The sequence below is a fragment of the Orycteropus afer genome, unplaced genomic scaffold (assembly GCF_000298275.1).
Source record: "Orycteropus afer afer isolate SDZICR_OR568_19922 unplaced genomic scaffold, OryAfe1.0 scaffold00070, whole genome shotgun sequence".
NCBI classification, from domain to species: Eukaryota; Metazoa; Chordata; class Mammalia; order Tubulidentata; family Orycteropodidae; genus Orycteropus; species Orycteropus afer.
The window spans coordinates 5,271,242-5,286,277 of NW_006921657.1; the positions used below are offsets into that span (position 1 = coordinate 5,271,242).

At 50.9% G+C, this 15,036-nt stretch overlaps 2 protein-coding genes across 2 annotated transcripts in view; one reads left to right on the top strand and one right to left on the bottom strand.

Annotated features, from left to right (window-relative positions):
- Nucleotides 1–15,036, bottom strand: part of CDH23 (cadherin related 23) — a 542,121-nt gene that overhangs the window by 111,409 nt on the left and 415,676 nt on the right. Inside the window, exon 27 of the mRNA XM_042780917.1 lies at nucleotides 14,193–14,341. Coding sequence (XP_042636851.1) covers nucleotides 14,193–14,341 — 149 coding nt within the window. The remainder of the gene's footprint in view (nucleotides 1–14,192; nucleotides 14,342–15,036) is intronic.
- On the top strand, nucleotides 8,996–9,394 carry CUNH10orf105 (chromosome unknown C10orf105 homolog). The gene has a single exon (XM_007940649.1). It carries the CDS (start codon nucleotides 8,996–8,998, stop codon nucleotides 9,392–9,394), a length of 399 nt encoding a protein of 132 aa, XP_007938840.1.

Sequence of the window (15,036 nt, forward strand, 5' to 3'; positions counted from 1 at the left end):
CGATCCACAGAAGAATGTCTCTTTTCCTGGAATGTCCATAGATATACTGGAAGCAGGCCACACCCCTAGGGAAACTCCCTTTCAACAGATTGCCTGCTCAAAACATAACCATCTGATCCCATCATGGCAATAACCACATCACAACAGGTTAAACCACACAGAATTGTGGTGCAGCCAAGTTGACACACAGCTCCAACTATCACAACCACCATAGCGCCTTAAACCAAATAATAGTTTAGCTTAATTAGTAAAAAATGTATGCTCTGAGCATTGTGTTTTTTGAAGATCTATATGGGATGAAACTGACAGAAGCAACTTGCAACTCAAAAGACTGAAAAGGAGAACCACATGACCAGGAGAAGGCTGCAGTGCGCTTGCTGACCCATAGAATGAGAGAGAGCTGAGCACCTTTGACCAGGTAGCTTGCTGATTGAGTGGGGTGCCTCCAGGCACTTATCAGCAAAGCTAAAGAGATGTAACACACCCAGGCAGGCCAGAGGGCTAGAGAAGTCCTGCAAGCTGGCATGGCCAAGAGAAGGGTCATTTGCTGGTGTGACCAAGACAAGGGCTGTTGGCTCACATGCCAAGAGAATGGTCTGCCTGTATGTGCAGGTGTGAAGGAGCTGAGAGCCTTCCTTGTTAATGAACTGTTAATGAGCTGTCCTGATTAATGAACTATCTCCTATCTCTTGAGTTGTAGCCTGTTAAAAAACCTGCTGCCATCAAGCCAATTCTGAATCAAAGTTACCTTATAAGACAGGGTAGAAGCAGCTGGTGGGTTTGAATCATCGACATTTCAGTTAGCAGTCTAACCACTGTGCCACCAGGACTCCTCGTCATCTGTTACTTCCCTAATAAGCCACATAATCATGAGTATGGTCTGTGAGTTCCACAATGAATTATCAAACCCAGCAGAGAAGGAGAGAGTGCCATGGGGGAGGACAGCTGGTGTCAGAAATGGTGAGAAAGTTAGAGAGTGATGGCATATCTGACTTATAGTATGAGTCTGCTTTGGGTTGAAAGGTTGCACAATTTGAAGAATGAAATCAATATCACTAATTTGTACATGTAGAAATTGTTGAATTGGTGTATGTTCTGCTGTGTATATTCTCAACAACAACAGAATAAAATAAATAAGACTTTCTCTTTTGGGCATTGGGAAACTCAGTGGAATGTGGAGTCTTGGAACAGAGTGATGTTCCTGGCAGTAGGTTTTGTCCTGGTCAGACTCAGGCATCCAGGGGCTGAGATAAGTAGTGTCTCAGGACTTTGACAATAAAATCATGATAAATGGAAATAAAAGATTGAAGTTGTCAAGGATTTCATTTTACTTTGGTCTACAATCAATGACCATGGAAACAGCAATCAAAAAATCAAATGACATATTGCATTGGGCAAATCTGCTGCAAAGGACCTCTTTAGAGTGTTAAAGAACAAAGATGTCACTTTGAAGATTAAGGTGCACCTGACTCAAGCCATGGTCTTTTCAAAAGCCTCATATACTTTTGAAAGCTGGACAATGAATATGGAAGACTGCAGAAGAATTGATGCTTTTGAATTGTGGTGTTGGTGAAGAATATGGACAATAGCATGGACAGCCAGAAGAATGAACAAATCTGTCTTGGAGGAAGTACAGCCAGAATGCTCCTTAAGAGTAAGACTGGCTAGACTTTGTCTCCTGTCCTTTGTTCATGTTATAATAAGAGGTCAGTCCCTGGAGAAGGATATCATGGGTGGTGTGGCAGTTAAGGTTGTGTGTCAACTTGACCGGGCATTGGTTGGAGTAGCTGGCAGATAGATGCAGTTATTCCCCATGATGAGATTGCAATCAACTCCTGGTGGAATCTGCTGTGAGCAGCTAATTAGTTGCCTTTGGGGTGTGGCCTGCTTCCAGTATGTATGGGGAAGTTTTGAAGAAGGGCTCTAGCTTGTTGGCACATGGCCAAGTCTTCATCTCCAGTTCCTGGACTGGAATCAGGGGCCTACCATGTTGTCTGCTGATATTGGGATTGTGCCATTTTACCTATAGATTATGGGTTGGTCAGCCTCAGAAGCCAGCAGCTGTGTGAATTAAAAAAAAAAAAAAAAAAAGCCTTCAGCTTCAGTGGGCCTGGAACAGGAGGTAGAACCGAAGCCCAAAGTCGAGGGGCCTTCACTCAGCCCTTAGAGCTGGCACTTTGAACTCAGACTTCCAGCCTCCTAAACTGTAAGAGAATAACTTCTTGTTTGTTAAAGCCATCCTTGTGGTGTTTCTGTTATAGCAGCACTAGAGAACCAAGAAACTCGGTAAAGCAGAATTGTTGTTGTTGTTGTTATGTGCCACTGAGTCGGACCTGACTCAAAGTGACCCCTCCTTGGGTTTCTGTGTGGTATCACTATGGAAGTAGAGTGCCCAACCTTCCTTGAGGAGTGGCTGGTGGGTTTGAACTGCCAGCCTTTTGGTTAGCAGTCAAGTGCCTTAGGCTACCAAAGGGGAAGACTTTCAATGTGATGGATAGACACAGTGGCTGCAACAATGGGCTCAAGAATGACAATGACTGTGAGGATGGTGCAGGATGGGGCAGCACTTCATTCATATTCATACATGGGGTCACTATGAGTCAGAACTGACTCAACTGCAGCTAACAACAAAAACAAGGATTTTTGATGGTGGGGAGGGGAAGTATGGTGGAGTGAAAGGTAAAGGTTGGAGATCAGGCAGACTCAAGTTTGAATCCTGGCATTATTATTTACTAGCTGTGTGACCATGGATAACTAATTTAAGCCCCCAAGCCTCGGTTTCCTCATTTGTAGAATGGGTACAATGATAACCAGTCCTGCAGAGGGGATGGGACAATTAGCAATAATCTCTGCAAAGTACCTTGTCTGGAACCTTGGCACAGGGGTAGGTATAACAAAGGCTGGACAGTATGAGTTCTACCTTCGGTCAGGCTGTTGCTTTATACTGCAGCTGGACAGCTGGGTTACCCTTTGCTATGGAGTTCTTCCTCTCCCCCTCCTAAGAAGTCTTAAAAATTCAACTGGAAGAGCTGGACGGTGGAGGGGAGCAGTGGCGTACTACCACTGTCCAGATCAGCATGGGATCAGGAAAGGGGAGAGGTGGATGTGCTGCCCTAGAGGGTGAGCCATCCAGAGGAGGGGCCTTCCTTGATGTCTCTCTCCCATAGCAGCCTGCATCACCCTGGAAATTTTGCCTCCTGCCCTCTGGCCCTCCCAGGAGCTTGGCTTTTTCCCTTTTGTCCCTTGCCAGGGGGAGGAGAGATCTCAAAGGGTAGGCTTGGGATGGAGGGTCTGAGCTATATGACCTCCTGATGCAGGCTGGGAAAATTCCTATAGTGTCTAGAGCCAGGGTCTATAGGGGCAAGAGGTCACTGCTGCTCTCCTCTTCACCACCAGCAGAAAAGTGAGGGTTACCGTTGCAGGCTGTTGGAAGTGTGTTAGAAACCCCAGGGGGCAGCCTCACCTCAACACTTGGTACATGTCAGCCCTACAGGTCTCAGTTTTCCCTCAGGAAGAACAGGGGCCACAGATGTGTTTATTCCACTTAGGAAGAGAAGGTTAAGGAAACTGAGGGGCAGTGAAAGGCAGGAGGGCAGGAATCCCAGTTGGGGCTGCGGGCACTGGGGATATCTTTAGCTGGATGTTGCTCATAGTGTCAGGTGCTTGTTGTTCATGCCTACCTACACATTTCAGGGGAAACACTAAATCCCCCATCACTACCTCGCTCTATGGTCCTGGGCAGGCCACACCTCTCTTCATCATCTGTGAAGAAAGGGTGCTTGGGTTAGAGGACCCATAAGGGTCTCTCGGGGTGACACAAATAGTTAAGCACTCAACTACTAACCAAACGATTGATGCTTTGAATCCATCCAGAGGTGCCTTGGAAGAAAGGCCTGGTGACCTGCGTCAGAAAGGTCACAGCCATTGGAAACCCTATGGAGCACAGTTCTACTCTGAAACACGGGCTTGCCATGAGTTGGAATCGACTCCATGGCAACTTTTTATTTATTTATTTACTTTGCAAGGGTCTCTCTAGCTGTGACAGCCCTTAGAAGGCTCGCTTCCATTTTGGGGTTGTGCAGAGGGTATGGCTTTTTTGGTAGAGGGCGGAGGGTAGGAGGGAACAGCTAAATACCCAAACTGGGGATCTAAAAATGGGGTGGCTCTAAGCTCAGGCCTGGGGTGGCACCAAAACTTCCCTTGGGTTGTGGGAGCTTGGGGGTAGTCCCTGATGGGGAAGCTGGTCTGAGACTTGGTTCTTAAGAAGGCAGCTGGTTGCCAGGGAAGCTCTGGCTTTCAGGAAGGAGGCTGGGGGAGTTTGTGTGTGTGTGTGTGTGTGTGTGCATGTGTGTGTGTGAGCTGCTGCCTGGAGGGTCTCTGATAGCTCACTCAGACTGTAGGAGCACATAGCCTCGGCTGCCCCTCAATCCTGTGCTTTCTCTCCTGTGATCTCTCTGACCTTTGAAAATGCCTCCCAGCTCGCACTTCTGCAGCCAGACACCTTCAAAGAGAAGGTGGTTTTCTGAGAAGCTGAGTGAGAAGACTGGAAGGAGGGGAGCCTAGGGACACTGCAGGAGGGGCCTCAGGGGCCGCCTCTGGGCTTGCTCCCCTCCCACTGCGCAGATGTAGCCCCTCTCCCCGGTAACCTGGAGCTGGCAGGTGTTGAATAGTGACCCGCTGGCCGCACCGACCATACCATTCAAACTTCCAGGGGGGAAGGTGAGAGCCTTGGGGCCCAAGAGAGGCAGGGAAACCCTCCTCCTGGGTCCCCCCAGAGTCTCTTGCCCCTCGAGAGGGCTCCAAGGAGACGAGCTGGAACGAGGCTGTGGGAAGGCTCCGGAGTGCCCTATCTCTTCTGGACAGCTCCCCTCTCCCTCTTCCCAGCCCAGTTGCCATCTCTACCCTCTTGGCTGTCCCCTCCCCTAGGCAGAACCCAAACTGTTCCAGACAAAGCCAGGTCCACTGGAGAGGGAGAAGGCCTGCTCTGCTGGGCCTGCTACAGGGGCTCAGGGTACAGCAGGGCCCAAGGTAGGGCTGGGGCCATGGGTGGTGCATGATGCTTGAGAAGGTGGTTTTCTGAGAAGCTTTGGACATCTGAGAAGACCTCACCACTGAGCTTGGGACTGCTGAGAGCTGGCTTCAAGGTCAGTGCTTGGGGGACTGCAGGAGAAGACTTGGTGAGGAGGGTGGGGTTGGACCATTACTGGGGTACTCTGGGGAGGATGTGAGGGTGTGCTAAGACCTCGGGAATCCCTAGAGTTGTGTTGTTGTTGTTGTTGTTGTTGTTATGTGCCGTCGAGTCGGCCCCGACTACGGAAGTAGGATTGCCTAACCTTCCTTCCGAGGAGTGGCTAGAGTTGTGTAGAGGGTGGAAACAAGACCCAGCCAGGGGCAGTGGCTAGCCTGAGGCCACACAGCAGGCCCTGCTCTCTAGGGCTCCAGGAAGTAAGAAAGGTCTAGACTGAGCTTGCAGAGGTGTGTCCAGAGCAGGGTCTGCCAGCATGCTCTGGGCTCCAGCAGGATGGGAAATGGCTTTAATGCTCTCAAGCCAATTCCTAGCCTTGGTATGGTGGAGGTCTCCTTTCCCCAGAACCTGCTGGACTTGCTGGCTGGTCTGCAAGGGGTGTCAAGAGGGGACTGACACCTGCCCTTGCCACAGGCTCCAGGGAGGATTACTTGATATTCTCAAGCACTTCAGAACCTCTTGCCTCCACAGAAACTACTCAGATCCTAATTGATGTTGTCAGCTGCCTTGGAGTCATGGTGACCCCATGCACAATGGAATGAAACCAGGTCTTGTACCATCCCTGTGATTGGTTGAGGATCAGCCTGTTCTAATCCATAGGGTTTTCATTGGCTAATTTTTCAGAAGGCAATCACCAGGGCTTACTTTCTGGTCTGTCATAGTCTGGAAGCTCTTCTGCAAACTGTTCAGTGTCATATTGTTGTTGTTGTTACGTGCCGTCGAGTCGGCCCCGACTCATAGCGACCCCTCCTTGGGTTTCCGAGGCAGTATCACTACGGAAGTAGGAGTGCCCGACCTTCCTTCCGAGGAGTGGCATAGCAGTCTGCAAACCTTCACTGATAGACGGATGGGGTTGTGCCTGGGTGCACTGGTCAGGAATCAAACCCAGGTTCCACATAGAAGGAGAAGATCCTACCGTTGAACCATCAATGCTCTTAGATAAAATGATCTTTTCATTAAAGCAGGTCCCCATGACTAAAGCTCCAGATCTATCTGAAGGTCTTAAAACAACATTAAACTTAGCAGGATTCAGACCTCTCCCCATTTTAGACTGTACTTTTCTTACTCGTCGGCAGTTGAGTTTGGTTTTTGGTTTGGTTTCTTACTCCCAAGGAGTTCTGGTGGTTTAGTGGATAAGGCATTTGGCTGCTAACTAGAAGGTCAGTAGTTCAAACCCACCAGCCGCTTTGTGGAAGGAAGATGGGACAATCTACTTCTGTAAAGATTTATAGACTCAGAAACCCAATGGGATCGCTATGAGTCAGAATTAACTTGATGGCAGTGAGTTTGGTTTAGTTTGTTTTTTTTTTTTCTTGCTCCCAGCTAAGCACTGCCAAGGATAGGATAGAGGGATGACCAGTTTTCTCCCTGTGGGAGATGGTCATGGGCACAACTCAGCTCTCCGCCCTGTTCAGACCCAAGGAAGAGCCAGCCCACGTTCAGCTGCCTGACCAGAGTGCTCTCTAGGCCTGATGCCCGAAAGGCGGAGGCCTGGGTAGCAAGACGGGTATCAAAGTTTCCAGCTGGGAACTGGGAGGGATAGTCTTCTGTTTAAAAATGCTGGAAGGGTGGCAGCTGGGAGTGGGTGGGAGGTGGAGTGGGTACTCTGGATGTACTCAGTCTGCCAGGCATAAGGTGAGGCTGCAGGCAGACGGAGGTTAGGCGCAGGGAGCCCAAAGCTAGGTCCTATGGCTGCTGGTGAGTGCCTGGGGTGGGGACAGGGGATTGGGGAGGATGCGGGGCTGGGTGGCCCCTCCCCACCACCTGCTGATCCTTGGTTCTCTACAATCTTATATATAGAGCCTTGGCATGACTTGGAATCCCCCCTCCTGCCAAGAATGGGTGGTGGAAACTCAACTGTGAGTTAGACTAAGCTGCAAGCTGCAAAGGAGGGAGATCTGCTCTCCCCCAATGCCATGAAACATCTGGTGTCAAAGAGAAATAGTTATTTTTTATTAGATCCTTTTTTGATTTCCTGTCCTCTGTTTATAGAAATCAAAGATCACAAATGTTGGTTCACAAGCTGGATTTAGCCTGCTGATGTGTTTTGTTTGGCCTGGGTTCATTTGAAATATTTTTAAATTTGTTTCACATTTTTAAGGATCAAGTTTGTTTAGACTTTGCAAAGTTTTCATCTTCTTTCTTCTTTTTCTCACTCTTCTTTTAATCTGAATTATTTGCCAACATTTAAATGTTAGGAACTTTCGCCTAAAAGTCCAGATTTCTGGCTTCTCTTGAGAAACTGGAAGAGCTGACTAGCCTGGACCGGTATTGTGGCAGAGCCCTAACCAGGCTTGTCACTGTCTCTAGAGGTGCTGCTCTCCAGGTGGCCAGCACTTTCCAGGTGGCCCCTGCCCACCTGTCCTCTTCAATCATGTGTTATCTATTGGTCAGCCTCTATAAGCGTTTTTACTGGCAACCCCACATTCAATCAAAACTCAGCCTGACTTTGCATCTACAAGGACCCTCTGCTATGTCCCCACCAGTGGGATGATCTTAAATGATAACAGAAATGCCTCAGGTCAAGTGATTGGTGTCTCTGGGGAGGACTTGTCAACTCAGTTGCTTGTTGGGGGTTATTTCTCACATGTTTCCCAGTGTAGCTAAGGGAGTTCAGAGAGAGAGTAGGGGACCAGAAAGGTGCAAAGACCATGGGCCAGGAGATAGGAAACCTGGCCTTTGCTTGGCCATTGACTCATAGTGTGGCTTTGGGCTTGTTCTTCCTGTTTGGGCCTCAGTTTCCTCATTTGTCATAGTTGAGGATGGACTGTGTCAAGCAGCACCATCACAAATACCCGTGGGGCCAGGGTGGTGCCATAAGGTATGAAGTGCCCTATTTAAAGGAACAGCTGCCGCTTAGCTCTAGCCACTGGGTGCCCAGCAGAAATATAGGCCCCGTGTTGCCAGTATTGAAATCCTGAAATTTCAAGAGAAACCAGGCATCTAGATATTTATGGGAAATCTCGTTTCTTTTTCTTTTTAATACAATTAATTTAAATAGATAGAAACACTGCAAAGACCCAACAAAAGACACCTTCTGGCCCCCAATTTGCAGTCTTGGCTGTAGGTAACTGCCAGAGTCCCTGCCAGCTGCAACATCCTATAGGAAGAGTTGCTCCTGGCCATAAGTTGTTGATGGAGTTTGTCCTAGATCCCAAGTTTTCAGGCCTAGGATTCTACAGAGTTCCTTTCCAGCAACTCCAGCATAAGTAGGTTTTGACATAAGTCAAATACCTCATTTCTCTCTACCCCTCATTATTAGGGCCTGTTAGAATCAGTGTCTTTATAAATCCGCTTTGTCTTTAGAGGGTGATATGAGAATGATAACAAATTATATGCTGCAACACTGTATGTGGTACATATTACTAACGATAAGATGTGGTTTTTTTAAAAAAAAAAAAAAAGCTGGGGGATGGTGGTGAGGCTCATTGTGACTTCAATGCACTCTAAGTTGGGGACTACCTATTGCAATTCATGAGGACTGATTACTCTCTTGTCTCCTTTGAGAGGGATGGGCAATGGAATGTAGCAGAGAGGACCTGAGTTCAGACTCACTGTCATCACTTACCAGCTGTGAGACCTTAGATTTGTCACCTCTCTGGGCCCCATTGCCCTAACCTGTAAAATAGCTACAGTGCTACCTGCAGGTGGTTAAACAGTGCCAGCCCCCGTCAATGTTCCCCTCCATCCCCTCTTTCGGGTCCAGGTGATCTGCCTCTGAGCTTCTGTCCTATTCCTGTTGCAGGAGCCATGAGTACCGAGGGCCCCAGCCTCACCAGCTCCTTGGCCCCCAGCCCCTTTGCCTTCTTCACAGCTCCAGCCACTCCAGAGACCTCCGCGGAGGCAGCCCATCTCCTCCCTGTGCTCATTGCCCTGGCCTGCATTTTCCTCCTGCTGGCCACCTGTCTGCTGTTCATGACCCTCTGCAAGTCGGCCTTGCTGGACCCGAGCCGCCGCGGGTCGCGCGAGTGCATGCCCCACCACCCAGGGAACTCCAGCGAGCCCCAGCTCCGCCTCTGGAAGCGCCTTGGCTCGCTGCGCCCTTCCCTGCACAGCTTCCGCCGGGGCCTACCCTCTGCCCCAAGACGCCCCCTGCCGGGCCGCGAAGGCCATAGCGACAGTGATTGCATGGAATCCACCAAGATGTGACTGGGGGCCCGCCCCCCCCAGATGCCCACAGATCCTCCTGCCTTGGACCTGAGCCTAACACTACAGACTACAGGAGGACAGCAGCCCAAGCCACCTGGGTCACATGCTCACCCATTATGGTTCTCCCTGGGCATAGGCAGAGGTGTATCTACAATTGAAATCATGCCCCTGTTCAAATATCTGACACCCATCTTTTAGATAACTTTACAGTAATACCAGCTCAAAAATGCAAGTCAAGCTTGTTAATCTTTTACTTAACACATTATAGCACTGCATGAAAATTACAACTGCTCCTTCCTTGCTTTCACTGATGCAAATTGGTATATAATGTACTCAAAGTCATTTCCACCCCCCCCCCTCAAGTTTCTCTTTCTACACTCAGCAGAGCAAGATCACACAGTCTACCTTGACCTATGGAGGCTCTCGCACACAAAAGTGTTCATTTTAACTTGCTGAATGATCTCTCACACCTGGTGATTGAAAGTGCATGGTTAACAGAACCTGCTCCATGGTGCCCCCTTCAAGTGGTGTCCAGGGCAGGTGCCATACCTGCCATACCTAAGATATGCCCCTGCCCTTTCCCAGAAATGGCTCCTGGAAGCCATACTTTGCTCTCTGCAGGCCCCTTAGGTGGTCCCAGCTGAAAGCCCTTGGACTAAGAGCTGAGCACCTGGAGCCACCTGGGAACTTGGGCTGTGGCTCTGGAGTTCAACCTGGTGCTCCCCAAGGTCCTTTCTGGCAACCCACCACCTCCTGAAAGCAGCATTCCTACTTGCCTGCCCTCCTGGGGCCAAAGCCCAGCTCCAGTTCCCATGTGAGTTGCTGACTAGACAAAGGCTCCCTCCAGCCATGTGAAATACTCAACTTACACCAGGGCCAAGGCATTGTCCTACCACCTGTGACAATTCAGTGACCAAGGCAAAAACAAACCCAGAGGCTCCGTCCTTGGAAACCTGGGCCCTGCTGGCATCTGCCTAATGCTTTGTGGGAGTGGCTGACACCCTAGGTGGATCTTAGGAAACCAGGAGCCTACAACTTCAAGATGCGTGGGGTCAGTTCTTCCCAACAGCCTAGCCTGCAGAGAGATCTGGGCAGACCAGGATGGGATTGAATGTCCTTGGGTCCTCTGCCTAAGCCACTATTCTGGAGAGGTACCTCCTCCCTCCCTGGTATAGTGGCAATCATAGGTGTGAAAGCAGGAGACCTGGGGGTAGGATGTTTACAATGGGCCTTGCTCTGACCTTGCTTGGGGAGGAGGGTGGGCCATCCCAAGGCCAGAGGGAGGATAGATGTGCTAACAACCTGCAGCCATCCAGGTTGAGGATCAGAGGGGTAAAGGATCTGATCTAGCTTTGGCTAAAGGCAAACAATGTTGGCAATGGGGTAGCCTCCAGCTATGCCAGGGTCCTCTGAATGGACAGGGCAGCCACTTTGGGCCCACCTTGAATACCCTGTACAAACCAATGATGCTGGCTGTACTATGAGTATTGGCAGCATCAAGACAAGTGACAGACAGCTCCTCAATCACTGTTCAGCCAGTGCTCTCTCCACACACTCAGCTGCCCTGTCTCTCTGGACATACATACTCTAGCTGGCCAGTGCCCCATTCAAGTGGATTTCACCAGATGGGGTGCCCTGCTTGGAGCAGGAGACCTTTTGCAACAGGGGACCAACCCTCTGACCTCAGGTGGGGTATGAAGGATGGCTTCTATCTGGTCCCACAGTCCTCCAATCCCTGTCCCATCTCTAGCTGTTCAGTTAAAGCCCCAAATCTTTACCAAGGTCCCTAAGGCCCTGCATAATCTGATCCTCACCCCCGGTCATCCTATGGCCTCATCTTTTGAACCCTGTTTTTCTCCAACATGTCCCATTCTTTCCTACACAAGCCTTCAAACACCCTGTTCCCTCCATCCACTTCTATCTCTTCGCTTCAGCTGGAAATCTCCTTCTCATTTGCAGGGCTCAGTTTAGGTGTCACTTCCTCCAGGAAGCCTTTCTGGACCACACCTACCCACCTGCTGTACTCCCCTGAAGAACCCTGTGATTTTCTCACACTTGGTCTTGGAATCACTTGTTCAAAGCCTGTTTCCTTCCTTGGGCCAGGACAGTGATTCTGTTTCTGTTTACTGCTGTGTCCCCAGAGCCTGGCTCTCATAGGTGTTTGTTGAATGAAGGAATAATTGAGCCTCTGAGAGGAAGCATCTTGGCCTGGATGGCCTTGCAGCTCCTTGGGAACAAATGGGCTTCTCTCGTAGGGGATTTCTAGGAATGTTCTTGCCCAGGGCAGGCCTTCAGCTCCTGGGCCTCCCAGCTGGTGTCAGGCCTGCTCTGGCCAAGCTGGAGGTGCTGGGGCACCAGCGTGGAGGGGTGCAAGCAGGAGGCTCTCGATAGTGTCTATGGAATCATGATCTTGGCAGCTGTCTCAGGTGACCCACTTTTATGCTCACATCAAGATCAATCAGGAAGGGGCTGCCCCATTCAGGGGCTAGGACTGGGGCTGTGTCAGTTGGCAGGAGGCCGGTGGTGCCCAGGTGGAGATGATGACACCTGGGTTCTGAGGAAGACCAACCACAGCAGCTCCAGGTCTCTCCCCGGGAAGGGGATGGCCTCCCCCTCAGGTGGGAGGGTTCAAATCTCTCCCCTCTGGTCCTCTCCATGACAGCTGGGGACCTTGAGCCTGGAGCACAGTAGGTGTGCAATCTTGTGGTTGCTTCACTGAGATCCCACCCAGGATAGGCTTTTCAGAATCCCATGAATCTCTCCTCCAACAACTGAGGCTAAATACTTTGGTTGGTCCCAAATTTGGAGAAGGGAGCTCTAAGCTGTCTAGTCCCAGAAAGGGGGCTCTAAGCTTTCTATCCCAGAAGGTGGGCTGGCCTTATCCTGCTATGATCCATAGCAAAGCCAGCCAAGTCTTCTCAAGGTGAGCTCTGGTTTGCTACTTTTCAGCTCCAAACCTGTCTCGGCTCCTTACTGTCAACTGGGTGCAGCCAAAGCTCCTTAGCTTGGTGTGCAGCACCCTCTGGGAGATGACTTCAACCTGTGTTTCTGGCCTCATCTTGACTCAAAATTCTAGGCAAACTGAATTATTGCTCTCCCTGGTCATGGCTTATGCCTCACATGGCACCTGTCTGCGAAGCCATCTTGGCTAAAAGCCACCTGCTGCCTGGCAATGCTCACACTCTCTTGCATCACCCTCAGGGTGGACAGGGGTCACTCTCCTCTTGCTAGCATGGGTCATTCTTATCTACAAGCCTGGGAGCTCACAGAGTGAGATCTTGTCTGATCTCTTAACGGAGGTCATCTGCTTTGTATATAGAGTCTGAGACCTCTGTTTACTGAGTGAAGGGTGACCCAGCCTGGATGTGTCCCCACCCTGAAAGCCCATGGGAGGAGTCCTGGTGGGACCCTGCAAAACGCAGGGCACTCTTCTTCCCTCGGACACCCCTGGGGAGATTTCTCTCCAAGCAGGCCCTGCTGGAAAGGCCCACTGAGCCTCCCTTCTAGATCATTCTGATGTCAAAGAGTGAGTCCAGCTTTGTAAAAAACCTAATTATAGGGCCCTAGAGAAGTCACCAATGGCCAAATTCCTCCCCCAAGAAACAGGGAGAGTAGGGGTTGCCCTATATTACTCGTGAGCTTTAGGATTTAGGTCTGAGTAGTGTGTGTAAGTGGAAACCAAGTCTTCAAGGTTTAGAAAGTGAGACAGGTCCCGTCCCAGAGGGCTGTGCTTCCCTCTCCCTTCCTGCTTGTTAACCTCTTCCTGGTTTACGTCCCCCGAGGCCTCCCTGCGATGTCCAGGCTGAATTCAGTCTGCAGGAAACCTCCACCACCCTCCTGAGCCAGTGGCCCAGCCTCAAAGGTCTGGTGGCATGCCCAGGTTGAGCAAGGCTATTGTCCTGAGATATGGGCCAGTGAGCCAGAGGAGGCAGGTACCAGGTGGGGGGTGTTTGGACACGCCGGGCTGAGGCCCAGAGGGATGGAACCCTCCTCCCTCCTGTTGCCCCTTCTCTTGCACACCAGCCATTAGATTCTTGCCAATCTCCTGACTCCCAGGGCTCTCCCCACTTCTGGGAGTCAGCACCCTGCTCCCAGCCCCTTTCCTGCTCCCTTCTCTGGCCCTGCTGGGGATTGGTGGGCATATTCCCAACCTCCCACTCTTCTTCCTTTCCCAAGCCCGGGAACCTGCCCCCTGCAGACAGGCCCAGATTTGCTGGGCTTGGCCCAGACACTCAGTCAGAAACCCCCACAGCTGGGTGAACAGAGTCATTCATTCCCAGCCTCCCTCCCCACCCAGCAATGAGGCCTCCAGGGCTGGTGGGGGAGGGCACCAAGGGAGCCTCTTCTGTAGGCCCTTCCCTTTCTCCTGCATGCCTGTCGCTCCAGTCCCTGGGCAAAGGAGCCCTTTCTTCTTGTGCCTGTTTACTTCCCAAGAGGGGAGCTTGGGCCAAGGGGCCATGAAAGCTGCTCTGTTCTGGCCTCACTGGCCTTGGCTCTTGGCTCTCTCTCCTCAACTCCCTTCCGGGAAAATGTGACATCTCCTTCTCCTCCCTGCTCTGAAAGGCCCTTTGGGATGGGGTGGAGGGTGAGGGGAGGAGGCCAAGATGCCTCTGCCTCCCTTCCGGTTTGGGGGAGTCAGGCCTGTCCTAGGCTACAAACTCTGGGAGCCCACTCCCCCTGGGAGGGAGAGGGCCTGGGTCCCCACTCCCTGCCACATTGCCTACTCCTCCTTCTATCCCTTCTGCAGTAACTCAGTGAGTGTGTGCAGTCCCTGTTCCAGGGGCCCCAGGCCACCTGCCTGCACAATGCTGTGGCCCTCAGGGATGTCCTCAGGGATGCTGGCCTCATAGCTGCTCTGCAGGAAGATGGGCCGGTTGTCATTCACATCGAGGACAGTGATGAACACGGTGGCTGTGCCTGTACGCCGTTTGCCAACGGGGCCATTGTCTGTGGGAGGTAAAGGGGGACCATGTTAGCAGCTGCCTGAGGGGCAACTTTCCTGGGCCTGGCCACTGTATGTAGAGCACCAGCTGGAGATGTTCCTCCCATCCATCTTTCCTTTTTAGGTTAGGGATAACAATAATAATATCTAATACTTAGATAACACCATGTGCCAGGCCCTATCTTAACTCATTTTGTTCTCACCATGACCTTGTGATGTACATACTATCATCATCTCCATATTACAGAAGGGGAAACCGAGGCCTTGTCATGGGTTGAATGACGGCCCCTCAAAGACATGTCCATGCACCATGACCTTGTGATGTACATACTATCATCATCTCCATATTACAGAAGGGGAAACCGAGGCCTTGTCATGGGTTGAATGACGGCCCCTCAAAGACATGTCCATGTCAAATCCCTGGCCCCTGTGAATGTGACCTTATTTGGAAGAAGGGTTTCTGCAGGCGTCATTGAGGTAATGATCTTAGGATGAGGTCATCCTGGACTACCTAGGTGGGCCCCAGATCTAGAGACCAGCTCCTTTAAGAGAAAGACGGGAAGATTTGAGACAGAGAAGAGAGGCCCTGTGAAGGCAGAGGCAGACGTTGGAGTGATGCTGTCACATCTAGGAACCCCTGGAGCCACCAGAAGCTGGAAGAGGCAGAGGATTCTCCCATAGAGCCTTGAGGGGGAGTGTA

Coding starts and splice junctions, on each gene's coding strand:
- CUNH10orf105 (XM_007940649.1), top strand. CDS start 8,996: ATGAGTACCGAGGGCCCCAGCCTCACCAGCTCCTTGGCCCCCAGCCCC.